Source organism: Malus sylvestris, chromosome 9 (assembly GCF_916048215.2).
Source record: "Malus sylvestris chromosome 9, drMalSylv7.2, whole genome shotgun sequence".
In the NCBI taxonomy this organism is placed as follows: Eukaryota; Viridiplantae; Streptophyta; class Magnoliopsida; order Rosales; family Rosaceae; genus Malus; species Malus sylvestris.
This window is the reverse complement of record NC_062268.1, coordinates 700551-727886: the sequence shown is the minus strand read 5'-3', so window position 1 is coordinate 727886 and position 27336 is coordinate 700551. Positions and strand designations below refer to the sequence as shown.

Here is a 27336-nt window from a genome sequence, read left to right as displayed (position 1 = left end):
ATTTGTTTGTTTCTCTTGCAGCCGGCAAGACTTTTAAGAGCTCTGGCTGCCTATCCATGCTTACACAAACGTGATCAATTTCACGAATCCAGATTCTCTTTGTGAGAATCCGTGAATTATATTCGTTCATCGTATATTATACGATCATAAATTATTTCAATTATTTTTATTTAAAATTAAATACAAACAGTACCTGACAAAAATTGATCACACGATGCATGACAAGCAATACGATTTACAGATCCTCACTAAAAGGATCTAGAGAGGATCCTGTTGGCAATTTCACTTCGTATGCACATATGCATACTAGTTTTGGTAACCTATGGCCTATACGGTCTATGGATGGTGAGTCACTAATAAAAAATGGGTTGACGTCACATAGTTTTTTGATTCAATCTGTGGATACTTACACATGATAGTGCATTATTATTTATGGACATTACATCATGATGGTGGACATTTTTCACGTAAGTTTTTCGAGCAAAATCTGGAGTCACTATGACATATCCCGTCATTAGTGTTTCTTTCATCCCGACATGGCGACTAGTTAAGGCTTATGATCGAGTAAAATTTGGAGTGTAACTAGGATATACACTCTTATCACGTGACAAAACGAAATAGGAGAATACTAATGAGGAGGTACATCCAGTGGCGGATCCACAGTGGGGTCGTCGGGGTCGCACGACCCCTTGGAAACCATGGAAACAACCTTGAAGCTCCCATATGCGACCTCTTGGAGCTGGGGTTGTCGGGGTCGGACTCGCACGCCAACTGTTCGACAAAAAGCCTGAACGAAGACTCGGCAGGAAGAGGAAGATATCACTTCGGTATCTTTCTATTTGGCATTGTGGTAATCTAACCTCTTTGCCACGTGATATGAGTTATCTTGCTACATTACACACTCTATTGATATGGAATTGTGAGCAGATTGATTTGGAGAACGGAAACTATCAACTAATTCCATTGAGGCTCCGAAGATTTTCTATTGCGGCAGCACCAAGGATGGTGGCATTGCCCGAATGGTTGCAGGGAGCTGCTAACACCCTACGAGTCTTGTGTATTTGGGATTGTGAAAACTTGGATGCATTACCTTAGTGGTTGACAAGTTTCACATCCCTTAGAATACTTCACCTTAGTGAGTGTCCAAAATTGGTTTCTCTACCAGAAGGGATGCATCCACTCGAAGTTAAAATAGAGCATTGTCCTCAATTGAAGAGGGGAATCTAGTGCGAAATCGACGAAGATTGGCAAAAGATTTCTCATGTTCAAGGGGGCTGGGTCTGCTGTCTTTCCCCATCTATCTCCAAGTTTCTTTTTTGGCAGCACATATACTTGTCTTGGGACTGCCTTGTTTTGATTGTATCATGCTTTCATTCGTTTTATGTAGTTTCGACTGCTTGTATCTCTTAACCTTTGGGTTTGTTGTATTTACCAAAAATAATAAAAACCAAAAAAAAAAAAAAAAAAACACCCTTTTGGGTGTGTAAATACCAATGTGTAATTTATTTTTTCTTTAATTTACATTTTTCAATTATGAATCTATATCGGTCAAAACTCAAAAACTCTCATGCTCTAGCTAATGCTGCACAATCGAATTCTGAAGAATCAAATCATGGCTGTTTCTATTTGTAGTATATACCACCCAAAATTATAGTTTGCATTAACACGTTAATCAGCAGTTAATCTACTATTGAGTGTTCAGCACTGAAACTACTAGTTCTTACTATAATACCATATACACTCCACTTTTATATTGAGAGAGATAGTTTGCTTGTTTATATTGAGAGAGATATTTTTGCTTGTATTGAAAATGAAGCTATAATGCTTCGTTTTCAAAATATGAAACCTCGTCGTGGACAATTATAGTTTGTAATATTGTTTCCATTATGAATTATGAATGAAAGTACTATGATTTCATTTTCAATATGTTTTTCCATCCTAAATTTTTATTTGAACTTTTACACTGCGACCCCTTGGGGTAAGATTCCTGGATCCGCCACTGGGTACATCTCACGTTATATCCAAGAAAATATTCAAAATCTCGTTTTTGTTCACTCGTTTTAAAATAGAGTAAAGCAGACATGTCATTGTATTATTAAAACAAGTATTCACGATATAGCCAAACCATGTCCTTGAGACACCATCCATTAAAGTCCAAAATAGCTCAAGCATTTTATATATTAATTGGTTCATTTCAAAGCATGTGCAATTTTACTGGTTGTTAATATGGCAGACAGACCTCGTGGATCGTGCCACGGAAGAAAGTGAAGGAACAAAAGCAGAATGCTGACAAAGAGAGAATAGGACAGGCTACACAACTGAAAGTGCGCTGGGATTGGAACCTCTTGGAAAATTTAGAGTTTTGATGGTTCGATGGAGAAAGGAACCACTAGGGGCATTATTAATGATTAATGATTTGATTAATCAAAAGGGTTAGTTATAAACTCATGATAATCTCCCTTCATCTTCAATCATTAAGATAGATTCCACGCTTGTTCACACTCGTGGCTGCAGGGGCGGATAGAAGTAGGGACCAAAGTAGTTATAGGTCATCCGAGTTTGAAAAATATACATCTAAAGATTCTGCGGATCTTTCGAATATTTGGTATGAGTTCTTTTTGTGCCTTTTAATTGTCTGATGTAGTGCATGTTGGATATATTTCGACATGTTGCGTTAATAGCACTTGACAAGTTCTCTCTATGTCACTTATCAGATTGCTTCGTCATATAACGGTATCTGTTGACATGTGCATAACAAGCCTACAAAGTGAATAAACTGATTTTTTTTTTTTTTTACACATTTATCGCTCTGTTCCTATTTAAAAACTTGTGTGTAACACTAGAACTCTCACAATTAAAATCATGAATCCGCCATTGCGTAGCTGTTGCTGTGTCGTCTATCTTTCCCACTATCATGTGTACGTACATGTGATAATATAAGACCTTAAAATTGAGACTGTGTCAAAGATTATCTTCAAACTAAGTAACTTTACGATTAGTCGAACCAGATTCGAGGATCAATGCACCACAACGCATGGACGAAACTCAGAGACAACCAACATCTAAGTGTTGAAGGCAAACCCCGCAAAGTCTAAACATCAAAGGCACGCTACACGCATTTTATCACTTCACACGTTGAAAGCCCAGATGAAGGCAAACCCCGATTCATTCAGTTACTTTCTACAGTTTTTTGTGGCTGGTTTATATACTTGAGGGAGTGACCAACCTGTAAGGACTGACATACCTTTTCCAGAGCCGATCTCTTCTTGTCCGGTTCAAGAAACGACCGGTGCGGCTTGAATTCCAACCGGTCCTTCCCCCACAGTGCTTCCCTCAACGATGGCATGCTTCGAGTCCCAAGCAAATAAAGCCTCATGGACTCGTAAAGGCGTGCCTTCAACAACTCGAAATCGAACATATTTTCTTCGGCGGATTCAATCTCTTTCACCACATTTTCCTCCACACCTGGTTGGTGGGAAAGCAGCCAGAAGAGCCATGTCATTGCCGCTGAAGTTTGTGTCCCGCCCCGCCATGATAAAGCTTCCACCTCCTCGTTCCCAGCCGTTATTAGCCGAGATAGAAGGTCCTTGTGAGCTCCACTATCCGTCCTTCTCAAGCTCTTTCTTCCTCCTCTTGATTATATCCTTTACATAGGCATGAACTTCTATAGCAGCTCTAAGTTTTTGTTCCGAACCGACTCCAAGCCACCTCTTAATCTTCCAAATTATGAACATGGGAGCTGCTCCGCGCCTTGCGCAAATCTCCAATGTAGTGTCAAAAGCCCTTGCAAGCGGTCGATTTGGCAGAGAGGGATCCAAGCAGCACCACTCAACCCCCAAAAACACCTTACAAATCACATTGAAAGCGAATCTCCTTAGCTGCAGCTGCTTGGGACAACGAATCTCCTTAAAGAAATGCCGATGGATTCTCTCAAAAGTTTTACAAAGATGCACGAAAATTAACGTTAAACTATGAGGTGACAGTGAGTTTATTAAGAGTCTCATTTTTTAAAGAATCCTCTTTATATTTCTCGCGTGAGTAAACCTTTATAATTTTTGAAAATAAGCTTACATGCATTCTCAATGAGAGATATTATGAGATACTTTCGTGATATTTCAGACTAATAATATTAATATGTTTTGTAAGCATTAAAATCACTTGAGCGGCAAAATACTCCAAAATTTGAAATCGCATGAAAGATCTGATTAGCTACGCAATCAACGGTGGCGACAAGGTACAAATATATACAGCGAAACCAGCTGCATGTCTGCATCGTGCAATCAAATCTACCCCTGCCTTTCCCCAATAAGACGTGTGCTGTTGTTGGGGGTGTATAGAGATTCACACACATGGATTTGGATATGGACGATTAGGATTGTGTGCTCTCATCCTCGACACAGTAGGAACAGAAATCCTTTTGTTTGTTTCTCTTGTGGCCGGCAAGACTTTAACAGCTCTGGCTGGCCCTCCATGCTTGCACAAAAACGTGTTCAATTTCACTTCATCCGTACGCACACATGATGTATACTAGTTTTGGTACGCTATGGCCTATGGCCTATGGTCAATGGTCTTTGGTCTATGGATGGAGAGCTACTCGCATAAAATGGGTTCCATCACCGTAGTGTTCTGGTTCAATATGTGAATATTTACATTTAACAATGCATTATTATATCTGGACGTGTTCCATGTAAGTCTTTTTAGCAAAATTTGGGATGTCACAATGATATATCCCTTCATCACGACTGGTTATGGTATGGTATAGCTTATGGCTTATGTAACCAAGATATATACTTTCCCATTACGGGACAGAACGAGATGAAAGAAATACTAATGAGGAGGTACATCTCACGTTATATCCAAGAAGAGACTTCAAATCTCGTCTTTATCCACTTCTTTTAGAGGAGAGCAACTAATATGACACACATGTCATATTTAGAACAAGCCACTACGATAACAATGTACCCACAATCCTTATAAATTCAGACCCTAACCATTTTAAAGTCCAAGAGCTCAGGCATATTATATATCAATTGGATCGTTTGAGAGCATGCGGACTTTTAGTGGTTATTAATATGGCAGACAAACCGTCGTGTCATGGAAGAAAATAAAAGACCCAAAGCAGACTGCTGACGAGAGAGAATAGGACAGACTTGACGATTGAAAGTGTGGAATTTTATGGTTTGATGGAGAAGGGAACCACTTGGGGAGTGGGGAATGATTAATTATTAATGATTTGATTAATCAAAAGGGATTAGTGATAAACTCTTGATAATCTCCCTTCATCTTCAATCATTAACGTTGATTCCACACTTTGTTCACACTCGTGGCTGTCGCTGTTGTCGTCTCTCTTTCCCACTAAGCATGTGTGCGTAGACTTTTAAATTTAGACTTAGTCAATGTAATACTTTAAAAAAACACACACAGCGAGAGAGAGTTTCAAATCCGAAATGCGTGAGTAAAAAACAACATATTATCCACTAAGATGCTGGACCGCATTGCTTTGATTAATCAAGCAATTATCTTCAAAACAAAGTAAGTTTACGATTCGTATTTCTGTCTTATGTGCCCGGATTCAACAGATTAGTCGAACCAGATTTGAGGATCGATCCATGACAACGCATGGCCGAAACTCAGAGACGAACAACAACTAAGTGTTCAAGGCAAACCCCGTAAAAGTCTAAACAACAAGAGCACGCTACACACATTTTATTACTTCACACGTCGAAATCCCTGATCGAGGTAAAACCAGATTCAGTCAGCTACTTTCTTCAGTTTCTTGAACCTGGTTTATAAACTTGAGTGACCAACTCGAACCTGTACCCGATGCCATGAAGTGTTCAGTATCCCTCTCAAGTTCCAGATGTCTTCCACTTTTTCTGGTTGGACGTTCGCAGCTGAATCCACCTGCCAAACAACGGCACGGAAGATCATGACAAGTGAAAATTGTAGGCAAGGCAACGATACAAACATAATACAGTTCCCAGAAGAGTAACGCTCTATACACAATTTTTGTTCACAGAAAAATTAGAGAAGTAATCTATTTCGCTACATCATTCATTTGATTCGGTAAAAAAGCACTATTGAGTCCAGACATGTGAACAAATAATTCTATGTTCAAATGCGTGAACAGAACTTAAGTCATGAACTCCTGAAAGTCTACCAAAAGGTCATGTTCACAGAGTATTTTAGAAACGCAGCCAAGAAGAAAATAAGGGCATGTTTGGTATCCTATAGTATTTCTGTGAGTAATGGTAGGTAGACTAACTGTTTAGACCAATTTGCAAACTATGTGATGTGTCATCAATAAAAAATAAGCACATAAATCAACACTTAAAGTAATAATCCAATCATCAACAATCACGTCATATGGTTTACAAAATATGGTTTAAATAGATGGTCTCCCTAGTATTACCCTACCGGAGACCAATGCAAAGTCATATATACCAACTTTGAAACATGTGATTGATATATGTTTATAATAAGCTTTAGATCCATATAAATTATGTAGCTTTACCGCCCATGTGATTTCTAATGTTATTCTTGTTTATATAAACATCTAAGAAACTTGTCATAAAGGACAGCTTGCTGTTGGTCTTTATAAAAAAGATTATATATGATCCTGTAGCTAGCATTCTGCTAATTATTTAAAAGAGAGTTCATTGACCTCTGAGAATTTCTCCACCAGAAACTTTATGTTCATACGTTTTAGTTGGCAATAAGGGCGATGTGGATGGATGATTTTGGAGATGACTGTCCAACCAGTGATCAAACCCATTGGCAGATTATGGTTTCCAGAAATGGGCTAGTATAAACGTCGAGACCAAAACTTAGCCAGCCTTTTAATTCATTTATGTCATTTATGATATGGGCTATTTTAGATTGTATGCATCCTATTCACAGAAAATGATTTTCAGGACTAGATATCAATGATGCATATGAGCTTTCTAGTTGAGAAAATTTCATCACGGTAAATAAAGTAATCATACTGCTTTTGCAACAATCTCGGTGTTCTGTTGGACATCAGCCATGGCCTCGAAAAGCACCCATGCCCATTTATCACTGCTTGTGTGCTCTGAAATGTATGGGATGCCCGTTCTCTGATATCGAGAAGCTTCTATCCAGGTTTTGCCACCATCAACAGACACATCTACTCTCTCAATGCCACGGCCACCTCCTGATGCCGCATACCCAGTAATTTTTACCTGTACAATACATGTTTTAAAATGATTAAAAATGTGATAAACCATTAATGGATAAAGCCCCACGATGTCAGTTATTGTGGCAGCATCTCCATGGTCGAGCTTTAGAATATGATAAAAAATAAAGAGGGAGGAATCATATCTTAATAAAAATTCACATCATTTGACAAGGTCGGAGGAAAGGAGTGCAATGCCTTAAATGGTGGAAATGAACCACATAATCATTGTGGTCACTTCATGGTGAGACAGAACAACATCCAAATCAGAACATATTTTTAATGATTGAGTGCTAGTGAACTGATTTAAATGTGGCCAACACTACAATGATGGAGATGAACGCACATACCATAATCCAAGTAAAGGGTAAAAAAGACATATTCAAATGCATCGAAGAGAAAGAAAAAAAATGAAATTAGCATATGAACTAACCTTTCCAGGCTTTATCGCATTCACATCCTCTAGAGAACAAATTGCACACTGCCAATCAGCATAGTCATAAGTTAGTAAAATAGGAATACATAGAAAAACTGTAAGACAAACTGAGTATGAATGTTGCACCTATGATATTCTAAAGGGTTATGACAATTTGTATATACACAATATAGCACAATAAGCGCATACTCCAAGTACTCTAGCAGGAGTAGCAAATGTCCCTACCTGGACGGGAAAATCCATTTGCGGCCTTCTGGTTGACCAATCAATGTTATCCCAGTTCACCGAGGGAGGAAACATTTTGTAATCTTTTTGCATAAAGAAACCCTACAAGATTGTGATGCATTCGAATCATATAAAACTGTGTGAAAGGAAGAAAGAAAAAATGAATGATCGATAAGAATTAATTGAAGAATCTATTTCTAACCTGACACTCCTCGGCAATTACATTAATAGAGTCAAGCCATTTAACCGATCGGGCACCAATGACACCAGGGACAATCACACGCAATGGATAGCCATGATCCCTGTTAAGGGTCTTTGACATGATCAAAGAATATGAACCCAACATGAGCTTTTATGAATATCATGTGCCAAAACCTGAATAGCATAACGTTAGGAAAGACGAGCAAAACATCCACTTTGCTAAACTTACGTCTCCATTCATCTCATAAGCAAGTAAAACATCTGCTTCTGGGTTTGTGGCTTGAATTAGAGGGATTGAAGCCTTGTAGGGGCCTCCATTTTCCTCCTACAATTTAAGGTCATTACTACAGCAAACAGAATGAGCATACAACAGAAAAGTCTCAGATGAAAAGTAAATAACCATGTCCGCACCTTACACTTATCAACGCTTACAAATTCGACATGTTTTCCACCTGATTTTGTGGCACCTGTCAACTTAGGTATTCCAACGAGTTCAAGAACATCAGCCAGTTTTGCACCACCCCAGACAGCTGTAATAATTTGAAAGAGTTATACCAAAAGCATATACTTTAGCTTGGTTATCTCTGACACTATATCATAGAAAAATATATGAGTTGTTATCGCTGAAGTTTATGATACTTCGTACTCAACGAGAGAGATTGAAGCTGAAATTTATACACACAAAAAAGAGCAACAAACCATTTCCTATAGCAGAAACATCCCAACCTACTCCCTTGACGGTCCGGGTTTTGCTCATAGCTGTCCTTCTATTACCTGCACACTGCAGCCAATATATACACCAATCAAACCCCATCACACCATCACATTCGATTCGAATAACAGCATAATTGCTCCAAATCCAAATGCACAAGCACGCACAACGTACCTGTAACGTGGCAGTCACAAGATACTTGGGAAGCGCCCTGCAAAATTCAATTTCTTTGTAACAAGCAAATACTGATAGGAAAACACATGTACGGGATTATATGTATCATTCCAAAGTGCCATGAACTCACCTGATATCTTTCATAAAGAGCTGTTTGGGATTTTCTACTAATCCGGTGAAGGAAACTGAGTAACTGCTTGGCAAACAGGTTGCAGAATGAGTTAGAATCACTGTTCTAAAAATCCCCGCCCCTAAGCGGCTGGCCACCGTCCCGATTTGAGGGGTTGTTTGGTGGTTAGGATTGGATTGAATATGATAACTCATAAGGTGAATGAAGAAACTTATCCCTTCTAATCCTAACACGGGATTGGAAGGGATAAGTTTCCTAGGCGAGTAATCCGTTTCTTCCTTCAACATAGTTTAAGTACAGTACGTTATCCAATCCAATCCTAGGCACCAAACAAGGTCGAAAGATATGCGATTGTGAAGGACCTGTGGATGTCGTCGATGACGGGAATAGGACCGTGATTTCGCTTGTAGAAGAAATCGACGGGAGTGACGTACGACGAAGCCAGAGCGGAACGCGGCGGCTCCGCATTGAAAGGTTCCTGCAACTCATTTTTCCACTGATTTTTTTAGTTTTCCGATCAATTAATTTTCGTAAAAAATCAAGGAAATGAAATTAAACTGGCCTTGGAATTGATTTGGAGGCTGGGATGTCGAGGTGGCTCCAGCGAGTAATCCGACGGCCCTCGAACGCCAGGCATTCTTCTTCTTCTTCTACCTATTGCTTACAGAGGAGAGGGAGACGGACACAGAAAATTCTGAATATGATTCCACTGAGCTTCTTGGGAATGGTGACGTTGTTGCCGAGGGAATAGAATTCTCCCCTCTTTTTTTTCACGGGAGATTTTTAGTGTAGCCGTAGGTAATACATCACTTGTCACTATACATTATAGTATGTTAAAAAATTAATTAACTAAAAATATAAAAAATTTACAACTTACATAAAAACAACTGATGTACTACTTATATCCTCGTCACAATAAAAAAATTTCTTCATATTTACATCTCCTCGCTTTTTTGTATTATTGTCTCAATAAAAAAAATAATATAAAATATTAACATGCTTAAACCGTAACCGTTCAAATAGAATAAAAGAAAATGAAAGAGATATTAGGAGAGAAAATTATCCTTCTCCGTTGTTGAGAGTGAGTGAGTGAGAGAGAGAGAGCATTTGTTTGGACTTGGTGGCGTTTGCTGTGTTTGGGCCCGGAGGTCCAAAATTGGACTTGTAAAACAAGGTCCGAAACCGGTTTTTTATCATTCATTTGACGTGGACCCGCCTCTAAAACCGTTGGCGCCTTTTGTTTCCCAAAAGCAATATTTGTTGGGTGATAACTTAAATCTAAAACTACAGAGTTCTGATGGTGAACCAAAAAATTAAGAAAATTATTATTATACCCCTTCAAGCATAATAATTAAAAAATAATTAAAAAAGGGGTCATTAAAGTAATTTAACACAAATAAGTTTTTGTTATGTTTTTTTCTTCTAAACTTCACAGCCATATCACCCCATCAATACTAACTCACTCTCTCTCACAAATTTGCACCCCACGTCTACTTTTCTTTCCACTTTTTCAAACTTCTCCGATCCACTAATTTTTATTCCATAATTTGACATTAATTAAGCTTTATTCTTTACTTTAAATCACACAGTGTGTGTGTACTGCATCTGGTGTTAATAAAGAGAAGGAATTAATTTGATTAAAAGGGGTGATCCTACCATTTTTGTATGTGTAGGAAATGTTCGGAATATCCTAAATTAATTTTAGGAAACATGTGGTGCGACAAGAATGACTCGAGTTTTGGATTATAATGAATATTTCAAAACTTCTCAGGATCAATTTGAAATCGTGGATTATATATATAACCCATGTTTTCAAATTGATTTTGAGAATGTTTACAAGATTCATTATAAGTCAAAATTTGAGTCATTCTCGTCATACCACTTGTTTCCTAAAATTAAGTTAGGACATTTTGGCTTATAGTGAATCTAGTAAAAATTCTCAAAATAGATTTGAAAACGTGAGTTATAACTCATAGTTTTTGTGAAAAAAAAAAAGTTTTGGAAAATATCTTGCATGCAAGCAAAGAGTAATGTTAAAAATGGGTGATTAATGGGTTGACCCGTTAATCACCAGACTGGGTTGACCCGTTAATCACCAGACCCGTTTATCACCCACCCGAATACTAATTTTAACGAGTTGGGTGAAAAATGCCAGCTCTAATGTTGCAAGACATTTGGATGTACCCCTACCATGTTTTAGTTTCCAAAACTATTTTTTATTGATTTTTAAAGTTGGAAAAGTGGGAAAATTAATATAACTAATAGTGGGCCCCCAAAAATTTTATGTGGGTCAAAAATCTTTGAAATGTCCTAAATTAATTTTAGGAAACATGTTGTGGGACGAGAATGGTTCGAATTTAAGTTTATAATTAAATTTGAAAAAAAAAATCCTCAAATTGATTTGAAAACGTGAGTTATAAGTTATAACTCACAGTTTTAATGAAAAAAAATTAAAAGTTTTAATTTTAGAAAATATTTTGTGCATGAGCTTAGGAAAATGTTGCAAAACATTTAGATATGATCCTACCATTTATTAGGTCACAAATTTTTTTATAAAGTTAAAAAAAATAGAAAAAATAATACAAACTAAAACTAGGCCTCGAAATATTTTCTTTATGTGTCAAAAATCTTTGGAATGTCCATAATTAATTTTGGTAAACAAGTGGTGCAACATAAATGACTCGAATCTTGGCTTATAATTAATCTTTCAAAAATTCTACAACCTGGCTTGAAAACGCGAGTTATAAATCATAGTTTTTATGAAGAGAAAAAATGAAATCTTTAGTTTTAGGAAATATTTTTCTTGGGAGCTTAGGAAAATGTTGCAAGACCTTTGGATGTGATCCTACTATTTATTAGGTCCCAAAACTATTTTAAACTACTAAAACTAAAAATAGAAAAAAATCATATAAACTACAATTGGGCCCCCAATTTTTTTTTAATATGTTGAAAATATTCGGAAAGTCCTAAATTAATTTTAGTTAACATATGGTGCGACATGAATGACTTGAGTTTAGGTTTATTATTAATCTTGCAAAAATTCTACAAATCGATTATAAAACTTGGGTTATAACTCACAGTTTTTGTGAAATTTTTTTATATTTTAGTTTTAGGAAATTTTTTTCGTGAGAGCTTAGGAAAATGTCGCATGACCTTTTACATGTGATCCGACCATTTATTAGGTCCCAAAACTATTTTTTATTGATTTTTAAATTTTTTTTAAGTGTCGAAAATCTTCGGAATATCCCAAATTAATTTTAAGAAATATGTGGTGCGCCAAGAATGACTTGAAATTTTAGCTTATAATTAATCTTGCAAAAATTCCCAAAAACGATCCAAGTTCAATTTTATTGCCAAAACGCTTTGAAGAAACAACTTGGGCATGGAAATGTGTATGATTTCAAGTTTTCAGCATCCAACTGCTTATTAGCTATCGAAATACAAGTCGATCAAAGTCGATTATTTAGTCGGTATTATTATTCATAGTATTAAACGGCATAAGTTCATCATTCATCTTCCATGTTAAAGTTAAACCCCAAGCTTCCGAGACGTTGGCTGTTGTTGAATAGGTGCCTCCTCGTCGCACAGAACAGGAGTCGGCGGTGTTCCCGTCAGAGGAATTCTGGCATCCGGAGCCGAGGCAGAACGCGGTGGCGGCTTAGGAGGGACGACGTGCGATGGTTGATGAGCTGAAGCACAATCAAGAGGAATGAAGGCGTTCAGAAGGAGAAGGAGAACTAGAGCAGAGTAAAATGCTGGGAAGTGGGAAATGGTGGAAGCCATGCTTGCTAAGGAAACTAACGGGAAATTTGTGTGTGTGTTTTAGTTAACTGAAAGGGCAAGGTATTTATAGGGAAGAAGCTAACTTCATGCGAATCATGCTCCCGAAATTTCGGCTTGAAACAGTGCTAGCAAACAACAAACTTTTCAAACTCTCACTCTTTTCTTGTTTTCCCCTTTCTTCAACACAAAAGTTTCAGTACATAAAAATGTTAGGAGCACATAACGGTCAAAACTGCAGCAGGTTCGACAGAGCGTGCTGAAGAGGCATGTCAAGTAATTCTACAAGTAAAAATTTGTGATACAACAAAGAAAGGAGTAGACGATGTATATACAGTTTATTTATCCGAAACAAGAAGAATCAGCGAGCCTGACTCCGTCCAGTGATTACCAAATAAAATGTTTATGATTTATAAACAACCTAACTGTATGACTTGAGAACCTATATGTATATGACTTTTGCACAAGATGGACAGGCGAAAGTACTCAGCTTACGAGTTATCGTGCATCTTCAGTCTCTAGAATTTAGTTGCAGCAAGACTTTTAAAGCAGATGAAGTCTTAGCACATCCCTGAGTTCTTTGACATGAGAAGCACACAGAGGGCTACAAAAATGAAACGGAAAGGAGAAACTTAACATATATAACAAACAAAGACGTCTTACAAAACGAAAGTAGAACACAACGTGCATGCCAAAGTTGATTGGTCGTGTCCTAAATTCCATGGTTAATTTGTAATCTGAAACTAGAAACCTAAATTTTTTTTCCCCTTTTGGACGTGTCCTAAATTCTCCGTGAGACTATATATTCAAAAGACAAGTACAGCGGAAATGAAACAGAGAAAAGAAGCGACACCTTTTCATGGTACTATGGATTTTGACTTTATCTTTCCAGGTGTTGTTAACCCTTTCTTTGCACCAGCAACTCGTGTTGCCTGGTTCAGAAGGGTTTTGTAATCTTGACTTCTTGACCATTCATCAATTTCACGAGCACGTAGAACCGGCAGAGGATGTGAAAGTTGCCTCGTTTGAGCATTTCTGGACAGCATGAGAGCTTGAGTTAAAACAGGCAAATCTAACATGTACCTAACCTAACAAAGGGTGATAAACGTATGCTGTCACTGACCTTATATACCACCCCACAGGGTTTGAAGAAGCTTTGTCGTAGGAGCGAGCTTGTTCCAAAAATGCATCCACATTTAGTTGATCAGCCAGAGATGGGCAGCCCCCAGCTAATTTCATTAGAACAGAGACGACCACCTCTTGTGGGCACATCAAAATGGATATCAGGTATCAAGATAACCAATATGAAACAACTAGTTTATTCGAAAACATGTAGCTTCCAGAGGTTGTATACCTTTGGGTCTTGTGCAACAAGAAGAGCTGCACGATCACAAGTTAGCTCGGCTGCTCGAAGCCAACGAAATAACTGTTCTTCTAACCTCTGAGCAATCATCCCACCAAGCCCTATGAATAACACAAGTATTCAAACGTATCAAACACAATGAATGAATGAAACGTAACACAAGTAACCTAAAAACGTTAACTGAGGATATTAAGTATCAAACCAGGTATTGTATAAGCTCCGAGGGTAAGAATATTTGCAAACGTAAGCCACACACCATGGTCGCATTTCAAATGACCCAACTCATGAGCCAAAACAGCCTAATTTCAAGTTAAACAGCAGAAGTTAACTGAGAACCGAGAAATGATAAGGGTAACACTTTAAAACACAAAGTAAACAATTAAAATCCAAGAGATAACTAATCACCTGCAGCTCTTCTCGTGTCAAAAGCTCCACGAGGCTAGTATGAACAACAACAAACGGCTTTTTACCACTTATTGCTAAAGTATACGCATTTGGTACAGGACTTTGACGAACATATAAATCAGGAGCATCTATGTTGAGAATCTCCGCGGCCTCCACCATCAACTGATGTAGGCCAGAAAGCTGATAAAAAGAAAGGAAATTCATAAGCTGATGACATTAACTTTAATGCAGAACCTGGACTTGCAAAAGAAGAACAAGTTTTCCGCTTATATTTTCCGCAACTGGACAACCTGATCTTTCGAAACAAGAAGGGACGTTCCGATGTTCTCAAGAAGCATGACTTGCTCTGCAACAGATCCTGCAATGCTCATAAAATAATATATGCACAAATTAGTAAACAAACACCATTTTACACAAGTTTAATCCTACCCAAATTGGATGGATATTACCTAGCAGAATCTTTCCAAACTCATTCAATCCCGGAATCGCTCTCAAAATCAGCGTGTTCTGCAGAAAAAGTTGATAAATTTACACTCAGATGCTAATCATAATATAATTAACCACCAAAAACAATCTTTTGTGCATAGCTTGCGTCCTTTCTTTTAATCTGAAGATACAAATGCAAGTATAAAAATGAACATACAATATACATGCATGTTTTTGACATCTTCTGAAAGAGAGTGTTTTTGCACAACCAAAAGCACTTTTGACTACGATTGGATGATAACTTAAAAGAGCATTAGTTCGTAGAAGCACTTTCGAGAAAAGAACCTCCAACACAATACTGTTTGGAGAAGCACTTGCAACGTTATGCTTCTTCAAAAAGAACTCCCAAGTACTTTTCCAGAAAGCACTTAAATTTTGAATGAAATTTCTACATGTTCATAGTAAAAAAGCACTTTCCAGTAAAATCGCACCTGTTTATCCAGAGGGTGCCGAAAATCATCGGCATCGAGGTTGCTAAACACAACGGAGGCAGCTCTGCACACAGGACCTCTAATTCCAACTCTCCGGTACTTCTTGACGGCGGCGAATTCGACGGTGGGCGAACCGAACCGCAAATGATCCGAAGCCACGGAGCTAAAACTAAGAGAACTAGGGTTCTGCGTCAGGCAGAGGGAAGAGATCCAGGGCGCGGCGGCGGAAGCCATGGAAGCGCAGAGACGGAGCCTCAGGAAAGCAACTGCGGAGGAGAATATTAAAATCTAAACTCCATGTTTGCTGATTAGGGAGGTCTAATTGGAGGGATTGGGCATGCGTTGTACAGACCTCCACCGATTGTACGATTGTGTCCACAGCCGTTCTTATGGTGGTCCTTCGGCGCCATTTCGCTTTCGTTGACCGGTGTTCGTGATTTTTTATCCCGGGTAGGGTTAAAGACGGTAAAAAGTCACTAAAAAAGGGGTAGAAAACCAGGCCGAAAAAGAAGAAGAGGGATGATTAACCCACCCCACTGTTTTATATTTCTCCACCCATCTTTTAATAAAAAAATTTAATACCAAATTTACTCTTTTGTAAAATGACATCTAAGACCAAAGAAAAGAAAAATCCCTACCATGTAGGTTGATAGGTTCGTTCTTCTCCATCTTCTAGAACAACCCACCTCTCTAAATCTTTAAAAAAATCAAGTCCCCAATACCTTTGGCCATTTTAATTTGATATGTTTGTTTTTGTTGTCAGTACCAACAAACAGCCTTGAAAACTGGGATAAAGGCTTGTTTGTCCACAATCCACATATCGATCGTTGTGGTAGGCGCAAATGAAGTGGAACAAGGTGTTTTTGGGGTGGGTGGCATGCTGGAGGATGGAGAAGACGTCAAGAATTGTGTAAAATGTATTGTATAGATGCGATCCTCGTTGTGCATCTTGATCAATTGAATCGTGTATTTGTAGATTTTGTTTTACTCAATAAAAATCAAAATAAAAAGAATTTCAATATAAAGTTATTTTAGGAATAATCGTTGATGGGAATATAACACTTCAAGTTTTTAACTTTTTGTGATGAATGAGATTATAAAGTGGGTGAGGAAATAAGACACTAGAGTGGGTCTAGTAGTATTCAAGAAGAAATAAATTGTGATCAGAGCCCAGCCCAATATAATTCGATAAGAAAGGGCCCATGGGCCCAATATTAAACCTGCATCACAGTTTGACTGTAGGAGACGAAATCGTTAATTTGCAGTTTAACCAGTCTGAGATGTTCGTTCGTTAACCATCATCAATAATCCTGATCAATCAATCAATCTACTTTCCTCCTTCAAGTCGCAGAGTGTTCGACGGCCGAGATTTACTTGGTCTCCGATTCCTAAGACCATGTCAGTCCCCTACCCTGAGCTCAGCTAACTAGGGCTTTTAATGCTTTCGTGGAAAAAACTTTCCCGGGAAAAAAATTAATGAATTAAAATTTTAGCAAATTTTGTGGGTTTTATACGATTTTATTATTTGTGGGGTTTTTTTTTTAATTTGTATTTTGCAATTTTTGTGTGAAAAAGAACGGATTTTTAGTGTAATTTTCTTCATATTTTGTTGGAAAATTAAGGAGGAAATCTGTGAATCGTCCACCGACGCCGGATGTTGCAGAAAATCAAGAAAAAGAGCCCACTCGTCAAGAGCTTATCAACATCGAGGTGCGGTGTTTTATTTTAATTTAATTAATTGTTATAGTTATTTATTTCTTTTTTGGAACTGGGGGGTTGATTTTAGATTATTCCGGTTTCTGGTTCGAATTTACTGCCTGGTTTTTACAGTTGATTGAGAGCGGGGAAAAGGAGAGGTTAATGGAGCTTCTGAGGGAAAGGCTGATAGAGTGCGGGTGGAAGGATGAAATGAAAGCTCTTTGCAGGTATTTCTTTGATCCATTCATAAATTACTGTATGGAAATTCAGTAAACATCAATGTTTTGTTGTTTGATTAGTAATTTCGAGGTTGATGTGGGTTAGGCGAGTTGACCTGGATAGTGTTCCCGCCCTCCTGCACCCAAGTTCGAATCACCCTCCCCCCAAACCAGTGTAGTTTAGAATATATATCGTCTTGTCATATGAACCTGAAGGTGCTGGACAATTGGAAATCTTTTAAAATGCGCCCTCACTGGATTTGTGATGCATCAAAAGTATGACATTTGTTAGAAATTCAACAAACCCGGTTACAATGTTGGTCAATTTAGGCAACACTCGTAAATTTACCCAGGCTTCATTGCCATGCACTCAGACAAGATTGTTTTGAGGTCATGGTGGTATTTACTCTACAAGGCAACCGATTTTGACTGAGTTCCGCATTCTTCCCTTTGGAGGTTGCGGCATGGTCCTAGGGGCTCGATGGTTGTGTAAGCTGAATCTTGTCTTTGGGTTTACGGCAACCTCGATATTATAATTGTATGCAAAAGCCAACTGTTCTAGCCTTGATGTCTGCAAATGGAATCGGATGCTAAGATAGCTTCGGTCATGAACTATTTGATAACTCGTACATCGAATCATCCATTACTTTCTATGTTGCAAAATCGTTTCTGTATATATACCATAATGTTTTTCAGGCACTCAACCAAGTGTTCACATATCAAGGTTGCTAATTGAGCATCTTTTAATATCTTTTTATCGTTAGGGCGTTTATAAAGAAAAAGGGGAGGAACAATGTTACAGTTGATGATCTTGTACATGTAATGACCCCAAAGGGCAGAGGTAACCCTTTCTTTCATTCATCATATTCTTCTGATTGTCTCAGACTCACAATGATTTGCATAAAAGGCCTTGTTTGTCTACATAATTTGCTAAAAATATCATCTTCGTGGAAAACTTCCACGTCTTATTTTACCAATTCTCCTATGGCATACTGTGTTTGGTGTGCGTAATGCAAAGGTAGTATTGAGAGTATAATAGATGATGGTGTCTTCATGGGAGTAGGTAGCATGATGGATGGTGTGGGAGTAGTTGGACGTCTCTGTAAAAATGGGCTGGTGGTGTTCGTGAGGGAGTATGGATTGTCTAGATGATGGTGTTTTTGAGCATTTGTAATGAAGTCGGGTGGGTGGTGCAGGTCAGAGTGGTAGTCTCGTATTCTGTAGAATAGGTGGGTTAGGAAGCTACAAGCCCGCAGTTGTGGGTTTTGTCAGAGCCAGGGAAGGTGGTTTTCTGGACCTTGTGGTCATGGTGTGGCTGTTTTCTTGTGATGCTGATCATCAGGGTCATTAAAACCCCTTCACTGTAGCTCGAGCGAGGTTTCTGTTTAGGCATTACTAATACTACACTTATCCTCCGTAGTCAAAATTAATCGGTTCCTTCATAATGTTATCCTCTCTATAAGTGAGACTGAGCTTCATCTGGGAAAATGAAATGAAACAGACCGTACGTATATTGACAATCAAGGAAAGTAGTCTTGGAATTAAAAGAGATTCAAGTTACCTGGATCTCATTGGACCTTGACATACTTTCATCCAGCTTCATGTGAACCAGATGTTAATCCCCCGTTTGCCAATTAGTACTCACTTCTTTGTACCTTCGAATCGGTTGATCTCACTGTTTAAATTTGCCATATATTTCTTTTTCCATTGTGTTGCTCTAACAATTGTAAGTTTGTCTCGGCTCTTTTCCACACAGCCTCCGTCCCCGATTCCGTGAAGGCGGAGCTTTTGCAAAGAATTCGTACATTTCTCGTGTCAGCAGCTCTTTGATGCACCGTGTGGTTCCTGATTGTGACAATCGAGGGATATGGTGATGATGGTGGTGGTGATGGAGAAGCTTTTTCTGAATGAAACTCACTAGTGAATAGCTTGGAGGGCGGCGGGAGTCAACTTTTTTTTTTTTTTTTTTTTTCCTGGGAGAATTGTATAATTAATTGATGTTATGCAAAAGCAGCTTAAACTAACATTTATATTTTCTATTAAGTTTCTACATTTATCAAGTTTATCATGGAAAATCCATCCATGGAGATGCCTCAAACTTCTAATTTGTTTGATAAACACATAAACTCTAAATTGAGCGTTCAAAAACGAAATTTGGACGTACAAAAAACCTCTTTAAATTCACAAGAGTATTTTTGACCGTTATATGGTGATTGTAAATTGAGTGTTCAGAAACGAAATTTAGGTTTACAAAAAATCTCTTTACATATGTTCACAAGAATATTTTTGATGGTCGTATGGTGATTGTATTAGATAAATGTAATAAATATTGTAGTCAACTCCTTAATTAATGGTGGATGTTAGAATAAGAAAGAATGAAGATTTGGTATCTCGAAGAATTTTTTTTGGTGATTAATCAATGATTAATGTATCAGTAAAGAAAGTAAAACAATAAAAATCAATCAGAAAGATTTTGTTACCTTTTTTTGTGATAAAAGGAAATCTCAAATCTCTTATATAAACAACCATGACCTAAAGAACCCTAAAACTCCATTTTTCTGCATCGGTTCAAAAAATAACACTAACATGGGTCGAAGCAAATCAAAGTTACCTTTGGAGTTAATTCCGAACGAACGTTCGCGTAAGGTTACTTTTCGAAAGAGAAGGAACGGATTGTTGAAGAAGGCGGTTGAATTACACACACTTTGTGATGTGAAGGTGTGTACGATCGTTTACGAGAAGAAATCCAAGGGTAAAGTGAGCAGAGCAGCAACGTTCCCTGCGGAATTTAAAGATGTCAAGGAAATAATTGATATGTACAAATCAAATTCATCAAAGGTCAAGAAGGTCCAAAGTTTGGGTGACTTCTATGCCACGCGAACGGTTCAAGTGAAGGAGGAGTTTGGGAAGCTACGCAGCAAGAGCTGTGAAGAGAAGTATCCTGCATGGGAAGATCGTCTCGATGCGTTTTCAGTAGAACAAATGCTCGACCTTTTGAAAAATTTGGAGAACAAAATTGTAGATACTCATAAGATGCATGGCATGATGAAGGAATCAAAGCAAATTGTTGTGCAAGAGACAATACCACCAAAGGTGAGTGCCTTTAATTACCAAATCTTTGTCGAATTTTTGTTTTGTAGTTTTTAGGGCCTCCTTTGACATCTAGGATTATAATTGATCAGATAACTAACCAAATTTGATGTATGTTGAAGGAGGAAATTGTTGTTAACATTCAAATTTTGTTGAAGGTATGGTATATAATTAAGATGGATTAGCCATGAACGAAATTTTTCCGTCATAACAATTTCGTGAAGATTGGACTGGTTTTGGAAGTCGGCATCTGTTTTTTAATTTAGCATGCATGACTTTAGAGAGTTATCAAATCCAATCCAATGCTTAAGACCAAGGTCTAAGCGTTATTAATTAATCAAAGCTGGCAAAACTCGAAATTAACAATAATCTACTTTTTAAAATAATGTGCAGGCCACGTTTAAAAGCAACCGAGAGTATTCTCAGATGCAATCTGCAGGCACATCCTGGGCTAATAACAACAACATTCAGTACATTTGTTCTTCAGCTACTATTTCCAACTCCAACATCAGAACATCTACGTGGGACATTCCTGCGCCATATGGAAATATGGATGGGAACGCAACTTTCTGTAATCCCATGCAGCAGCAGCCATGCATGTACGACTCAATATTTTCAAGTGCTGCATCTCAACAACAAGAGGCAGCAGTCGTTCCAAGTGTTGAAAACCCTAACCCTATTGGCATTGTTCCGTTGAGCGTTTCGTACGATCAGCCAATGCTTTCGCTAACCATGCAGCCGAGTTATCTGGAGTGTCCGATTTCAGCAAGTGCTTTTGGTTTGTCATCCGAATACGATCAACAGTTTGGTGCATTTCAATCACAGCACATGTTTTACGACAACGTATTCTTCGACAACATGGCGCATTTCGAATAAAACAACATTTGGAGGGCTCAGGATTCTCGATCGATGCATGTTTGAGGGTTTTAAAAGTAGATTAAATATTTAAACACTACCATATATCGGCGGGATTTGGTGTTCTGGTTATCTCTTATATATGCAAGTGGTTTAATGGATACTAAAATTATGGGTATTATATATCTGTTAATATATTTTGCATCTTATATATGTTGTGCATATAGAAGGCTAACTTGGTAGCAATTTTTTAAGAGGCGTTTTGATATAAGCGCCTCGTTTTTCAATTTCGTTGAAGAAAATGTAGGAGATTCTAATTACTCTGTTTTTTAATTCCTTGTTAGTGAAAGGAACAAAACTTGGATGACATCTATCGAAGTAGTACAAAAGTTAGCATATACATGATTAACGAACGTTTGATTAGGGTTTAGGGTTCAGGCAATGCTACCGTTACAGTTATTATGTGCATCCGCTTCACAAATGATTGAGCCGAAAGAAAAACTAATGAAAAATCTAAAAAAAATTTAGTTTTAATGAAAAATGATAAATAAAAATGTAATGAATAGTACCAAAAAAAGGTAAAAGTAAGATTTTTCGTTAAACATGAACAATGCTGAAAGTATTTCGTTAAAACTCCCCTGAAAGGAATCACAAAGGCAAGCAAGCATTGAACTAGCAGAAGCTACATTAGTAAACAACATGGTAGATGCTCTTTATTTTTACCAAAAACCAACACTAGGAACAAGAGATGGGCATCCCAAACTCCAGTTTATGGGTACAAATTAGAGGCACACCATCGACTAAGGACTTGACCTTAAGGATGTTTTATCATTACATTACACAGCGACAGCGCAGTCGGTTCTCTTTTACATCTTCCGACTGTTTTTCATCGTTATCAAAGCTATCAAGTGTTGTACAACTTAAAACAAGCAACTTCACGAGACGAGATCACTTATTCAGCAGCGCTCACTCACAAGAACACTATATAACTCCAGACGATAAAGGAAAAAAAGAAAAAAACCACCAGACTTAACCCCCCAAGCTTGCGCTCCATGGAAAATCTGTTGAAAGCACACAGCTGACATTGACATATTGCTGCCAACATTTAGCTTATGCTGCAGAGCCCGCTTGTTCGCATAGGTCCAATAGCTCCAGGGTCTGCAAAATCATTAAACATCAAATGAGTTTATACGAGGTAATTACAATTAAACCAAAAAAGGCAATGCAGACATTGACTTAGCCGTCATACCTCAGGAACTGACAGCTCAAGACGGAACTTGGGACCATCATAGTGGTGCAAAACTGGCCTGAAGGCATCTTCTTCCAAAGCCTTGCAGATTTTTCTAACACAGATCCTTACCTAGTAATCAATTATAACAAAGGGAGACGGTGTCCATCGATAAATTGGATACGTGCAAAAAATCAAAAGAAACAGAACTTTCCACTTTACCATTTCAAATTTACCTGAGCAGGAAATCTAGATTCGCCTTTACACTTCTTGTCTTCCCAAGCAGTTGGATCAATGTTTGAACCACCAAAGCTTGCTGCCTGCACAAAACCAATTGAAAAAGGAGGAACAATAAGCTAATAATATCACAACTACCTTACTTGAATAAGCTAATATCATAGTCCAATCTGTATACTTTCTATACTGCAAAGAATATTGGAGACAAAAGTTTGACATAAGAATATTACTATATGGTAAGTTTGAGAACAAACCTCGAAAATGCCATGCAGCTGGTGTGTCGTATAATTGTAGAGAAACAGCGGCAGGCCTGGTGTTATTGCCCGAACAGAATCCCTATACCTTGGAGGTAAACCTACCATATACATATAATGATTAATACACATGAGAATTACTTGGGAGTGTCAAAGAAGGAATATAAAATATATAATTCAAAAGCATAATCTGCATTTATTGTTAACTCAGTAATTAAGTTGCATGGCTAGAGGAATACATACTAAAATCATAAATCATTTCGTCTGATATTTCATAATCCTACTTATAACTTTTAAGAATTCAGATCCCTATGGAAATCCCTAATAAGCACTGGCATAAACTCAAGGACCCTGTACATGAACTAGCATCTCAGTAAAGATTGCAAATGCATCATGCAGGGAATGCCAGCTAGATGTCAGTCATTTATACCTGGACCTTCAGTTGTAGACTGAAATTTAAGCTTATAAAAAAAGTTTAAAACGCGAAAACAGATTCTTAAGTGAGCTAAGAATTAGTCAAACTTACCAAATAGTTGTCGCTTCAAATCTTCCTGCATTGTGTCATTGTTACATACAAAGATGTAACCTCCAAGCACCTCATTTCTTGGGAGCGTCTCAGTTGCCGGCAAGGTCTTGAACCTTTTCTCAACTGTATTTGCAGATTCGTTGTTGTTATTGTTGCTGTTGTTGATTTCTTTGTTGCTGTACTTGTTTCCAGTCATGTTTCCCACAATGCTTGCATTGTTCTTCTGGTAAACTGCATTCATGTTATAAATACCATTCCTGAAGGAACTTTTGCTCACATTTTCATTTACTTTAGAATCCAAGCTCAGCATGTTAAAGTATTGGCCTTCAAATTTGTTATCTTCCTGGAACCCAAATTTATCCCTTGCCCTTTGTTCAGCTGGGCCCTTTGAAAGATCAAGGTTATTCATACGCTCGCCCTTTACCCTTGTCTGCTCAGCCAATTTTGAAGCAGCCATTAACCATTTGTGATCTTCTGCGACTTTTGACTGCCCTCGGAGCTCATCACCCAATTGCCAAAAGCTGTTCAAGCTCTCCATCTTGCAAACTCTACTCAGATCGACAGATCCTGTAAAACAGTGTTCAAAGAAAAAGAAATGAATAGATGAGTTAGAAAACTTAAAAATGGGGTTGAGAATAGGAAACCAGTTAAACTTAAAATGTTAAAACATATAGCAAATATGTATCATAGGACAAGCTTATCTAATAAAAAAATTGCACAAAGGCAGTAATAACTATACAAATGCCAAAAGGAACTTTTATTAACGAGCACTGATGGCAGATTCAACAAATTAAGCAAGACCAAAAGAGAACATTCACAATTGGATCGCAGGCATACCGAAACATGAAATCGATTACTTTTTCTTTTTCTTGAAAAGAAACAAGAATGCTGCATTCAATTAATGCACTTAAATTGAGAAAAGAATTCAACCCACCCCTCCCCAAAACCCTAAAAAGAAAGTAAAGAGGATAAGGGAATCAATAAAACAGCTAATCTATTCACACGAGAGAGTTGTGGCACCATCATATACATGAGCAAGAGAAACAAGCTTGAAAAACTTTGAGAAGTGGATGAAAATAAGATATACGCGATAAATTGGCAGATAAGATAATAATAACCTGCACGTTGGAATCAGCATGCTATATTACCATTTATAAATGCAGACTGTTAATCAATAGAAAAAAACAAATCTTTAAACAAATTTATTTCGGTGGCTGTTTATCGCAGACACTCAATATTCAAAGTCTAACAAGATAATTTTGAGATATTGCTATCAATATACCGAAAATAACCATATACAAATCTCTGAAGCTGAGTCTGCATAACCACAGAATTGGGAAAGACTGCACACGTTTAAATGAAAATAATTTTACGAAAGGACATTTATGCCTTTAAAATTAGGAAAACAACCCAGTAACTAAGTTTAGAATTTACCCAAATTTTTGCAAGGATAGTTTTAAAAATGGTAGGTTAAAATATTAAATCTTAAAATCACATAAATAAGTTTGAAACTCTAAAATTCATTTAACAATTTCGCTTCCTAAAATATTACCAATTGGGTTTGCAGAAACACACATCCACTACAAAATCTGGCATGGGAAGCTATTTCTCAGCGTTTTCCAATTTAAAAAAAAAAAATAAAAAAATAAAAAGGGTTCTTCTCAAAATTTGAAGTATTTGAAAATAAACAGAAGCTCAAAAAACGAAGCTTTCGAATTTTGCCTTACAGACTTCTCGTGATAGAAAATTAACCTAAAAGACCCAGAAACACCATTTTCCAGCCAACCAAACAAGCAGGGAACAACAATTGCAGCTACAAAGTCAACCAAAATACATAAATATAAATAAAATTATTCCAAATCGTGAAAAAAAAATAAGCTAATCAGTTAACAAAAACCTAAATCCATACAATCAACATATAAACTCCATAATCAAAGATCCAGAACGCGCATTTGATATTAAAACAAGAAAAAGAGCAGAGCAAGAGAAATTAAAGAGAACGAGATGCAATTAGCAAAATGTAGCAAATAATTACCAACTAAACTGCGATTAAGCAAATAAAGCTTCAATTTTTAGGTTTAAAGAGGAAGCGGAGGGCTCGAGGACTTTGATTTTGTGGAGTGATGGTGAATTTTCGACTGGTCAGAAGAACCCTAGATTTGGGGATCAGAGGGGAAGGCTTTACCTTTTTTATCTGCCGTGCGATGTGAAACCGGAAGATGCGACAGAAGACAGCGCAGCAGCTGGACTTTTAATGTTGCATATATGCTGCACTTTACCGATAATGCCCTCGAGTGTTTGCTGAATTACATTTGTTGCCAATTGGGGTTTTGAATCTTTTTTTGTGGTCATGAGTGTCACGACGCATGACTCATGAGTGTCACGATCCGTGGGATGTATCGGTTACATGGAAAGGTTCACATGATTTTTCATACGATTCATAGTTTATTTTAGAAGATTAACTAGTGATTTTGTTACGGTAGTTTATTATTTTGAAGTTCGGAAAGATTTATATAGATATTTTAACCTCATTCTAAACATCATCGTGTAACTCACCAACATGAGAAATTGAATAACATGAAGAAAAAAATGTTTGAATTAATTACTTAAATTATCGAAAACTTAAATTTATATATATTTTTTATGATAAAGTTATAAAATTTCAACTATAAGTCGAATGAGGATCCTCTCCGTATCCTTTTTGTGAGGATCTTGGAAATCCTCAAATCATATCCGTTCATTGTATATTGTGCGGCCAGAAATTTTTTAAAATACTTTTATTAAAAATTAAATATTAACAGTATCTGACGAAAACTGACCATATAATATACGATAAACGGACAAAATTCTCAAGATCCTTGCAAAGAGGATCCTCGTTCGTATAAGTCAACGTGGGTTGCATGATATTTTCTTGTTTGTCTGACATAAGCAATGAACGTGTTTGGAAATAATTTTTTGAGACAAAACGATAGCAGAATTAGCATACATACATAGTGAAAGATACGGAAACAGTGAATTAGGACTGTAATACGAGGGTTTAACTCAATCTAAATGTACCAAGAAAGAAACTAGATGGGTAGACTATAAGGTATCGTTTAATATGCAAACGAGATGGGACGGAACGGAATGGAACGGGACGGGACAGAACAAGATGGGACGGAACGGAGAGGGAGCAAAGATGCCCTCGGATGGAAATAAGGAGGAAGAAGGAGACGGAGATGGAGATGTTATAATTTTATGTTTCACAGATGTGGAACGAGTCGTTTCAAGAGGTGAGGCGGAACGACAATTCACCCAAAATTCATCCCGTGAAACAACGTGTTCCACCCGTTTTAGGCGCACCAAACGTGGGACAGAACGTCTCGTCCCATTCCGTTTCGTCCCGTCCCACGTACCAAACGGTACCTAAACGATAGTGTAACGGAATGGTTTGACAATTATACCTAATCACACGTATTTGATGGATTAAAATTCAATGGGTAGACTATAAAACATGGTGTAACGAAATAGGTAAACTATAAACAAGGGTTATAATAACTTTAGCTGTTGGATTAAATTTCAATGGTTCGGATGAATGAATTTGATGGATTTGGTTCCTTTCCAACAAACAAGTCGGTGTGCTTGACAAATGGCACGGGATGAGTCCAATGGGGAAAAAGGTGACAAAAGCAGGCGGGGCCTGTGCCGGGCCG

The 27336-nt window shown here is 37.5% G+C and overlaps 5 protein-coding genes across 6 annotated transcripts; 2 read left to right on the top strand and 3 right to left on the bottom strand.

Annotated features, from left to right (window-relative positions):
- Window positions 1-5470: 5470 nt before the first annotated feature.
- Window positions 5471-9849, bottom strand: LOC126583114 (sulfite oxidase). The gene is made up of 12 exons (XM_050247407.1): window positions 9636-9849; window positions 9436-9551; window positions 9074-9136; window positions 8944-8980; window positions 8757-8838; window positions 8469-8587; window positions 8287-8382; window positions 8059-8169; window positions 7857-7958; window positions 7629-7676; window positions 6987-7202; window positions 5471-5904 (listed from the first exon to the last, which is right to left on the bottom strand). The coding sequence occupies exons 1-12, from the start codon at window positions 9708-9710 to the stop codon at window positions 5788-5790; spliced, it is 1182 nt and encodes a 393-aa protein (XP_050103364.1). The 5' UTR covers window positions 9711-9849; the 3' UTR covers window positions 5471-5787.
- Window positions 9850-13076: 3227 nt separating this feature from the next.
- LOC126583442 (plastoglobule-localized metallopeptidase 48, chloroplastic) lies at window positions 13077-15925 on the bottom strand. Its single transcript, XM_050247793.1, has 9 exons — window positions 15539-15925; window positions 15071-15128; window positions 14912-14979; window positions 14622-14801; window positions 14419-14515; window positions 14208-14317; window positions 13977-14110; window positions 13707-13888; window positions 13077-13457 (listed from the first exon to the last, which is right to left on the bottom strand). Exons 1-8 carry the CDS (start codon window positions 15770-15772, stop codon window positions 13711-13713), a joined length of 1059 nt encoding a protein of 352 aa, XP_050103750.1. The 5' UTR covers window positions 15773-15925; the 3' UTR covers window positions 13077-13457; window positions 13707-13710.
- Window positions 15926-16771: 846 nt separating this feature from the next.
- On the top strand, window positions 16772-19552 carry LOC126633692 (transcription and mRNA export factor ENY2). The gene is made up of 5 exons (XM_050304265.1): window positions 16772-16936; window positions 17161-17248; window positions 17369-17463; window positions 18219-18295; window positions 19211-19552. Coding segments are annotated over exons 1-5 (336 nt in total). The 5' UTR covers window positions 16772-16934; the 3' UTR covers window positions 19285-19552.
- Window positions 19553-20001: 449 nt separating this feature from the next.
- Window positions 20002-21608, top strand: LOC126582613 (agamous-like MADS-box protein AGL19). The gene is made up of 2 exons (XM_050246772.1): window positions 20002-20547; window positions 20938-21608. Exons 1-2 carry the CDS (start codon window positions 20041-20043, stop codon window positions 21418-21420), a joined length of 990 nt encoding a protein of 329 aa, XP_050102729.1. The 5' UTR covers window positions 20002-20040; the 3' UTR covers window positions 21421-21608.
- A 478-nt stretch (window positions 21609-22086) lies between these two features.
- LOC126582614 (B2 protein-like) lies at window positions 22087-25994 on the bottom strand. 2 transcript variants are annotated; one of them, XM_050246773.1, is made up of 6 exons: window positions 25830-25994; window positions 23645-24211; window positions 23119-23219; window positions 22864-22947; window positions 22649-22759; window positions 22087-22557 (listed from the first exon to the last, which is right to left on the bottom strand). In XM_050246773.1, exons 2-6 carry the CDS (start codon window positions 24180-24182, stop codon window positions 22510-22512), a joined length of 882 nt encoding a protein of 293 aa, XP_050102730.1. In that variant the 5' UTR covers window positions 24183-24211; window positions 25830-25994; the 3' UTR covers window positions 22087-22509. The 2 variants fall into 2 exon arrangements, with proteins under 2 accessions (XP_050102730.1, XP_050102731.1); XM_050246774.1 differs by having other exon boundaries at window positions 25680-25831.
- Window positions 25995-27336: the final 1342 nt, after the last annotated feature.

Bases quoted from the DNA above. Each gene is read 5' to 3' on its own strand.
- LOC126583114 (XM_050247407.1), bottom strand. From the start codon at position 9,710: ATGCCTGGCGTTCGAGGGCCGTCGGATTACTCGCTGGAGCCACCTCGA. The intron at 8,981-9,073 runs GTGAGTTCATGG...TGAATTTTGCAG, and splicing joins CTCTTTATGAAAGATATCAG to GGCGCTTCCCAAGTATCTTG. The intron at 8,383-8,468 runs GTGCGGACATGG...CTTAAATTGTAG, and splicing joins TAAGCGTTGATAAGTGTAAG to GAGGAAAATGGAGGCCCCTA.
- LOC126583442 (XM_050247793.1), bottom strand. From the start codon at position 15,772: ATGGCTTCCGCCGCCGCGCCCTGGATCTCTTCCCTCTGCCTGACGCAG. The intron at 14,802-14,911 runs GTTGTCCAGTTG...TCTTTTTATCAG, and splicing joins TTCTTGTTTCGAAAGATCAG to CTTTCTGGCCTACATCAGTT. The intron at 14,318-14,418 runs GTTTGATACTTA...TGTTATTCATAG, and splicing joins CGGAGCTTATACAATACCTG to GGCTTGGTGGGATGATTGCT.
- LOC126633692 (XM_050304265.1), top strand. The intron at 17,249-17,368 runs GTGCGGTGTTTT...TGGTTTTTACAG, and splicing joins AAGAGCTTATCAACATCGAG to TTGATTGAGAGCGGGGAAAA. The intron at 18,296-19,210 runs GTAACCCTTTCT...TTTTCCACACAG, and splicing joins AATGACCCCAAAGGGCAGAG to CCTCCGTCCCCGATTCCGTG.
- LOC126582613 (XM_050246772.1), top strand. From the start codon at position 20,041: ATGGGTCGAAGCAAATCAAAGTTACCTTTGGAGTTAATTCCGAACGAA. The intron at 20,548-20,937 runs GTGAGTGCCTTT...AATAATGTGCAG, and splicing joins AAGAGACAATACCACCAAAG to GCCACGTTTAAAAGCAACCG.
- LOC126582614 (XM_050246773.1), bottom strand. From the start codon at position 24,182: ATGGAGAGCTTGAACAGCTTTTGGCAATTGGGTGATGAGCTCCGAGGG. The intron at 22,948-23,118 runs GTTTGTTCTCAA...GGTTTTGTGCAG, and splicing joins AGCTGCATGGCATTTTCGAG to GCAGCAAGCTTTGGTGGTTC. The intron at 22,558-22,648 runs GTATGACGGCTA...ATGATTTTGCAG, and splicing joins TTGAGCTGTCAGTTCCTGAG to ACCCTGGAGCTATTGGACCT.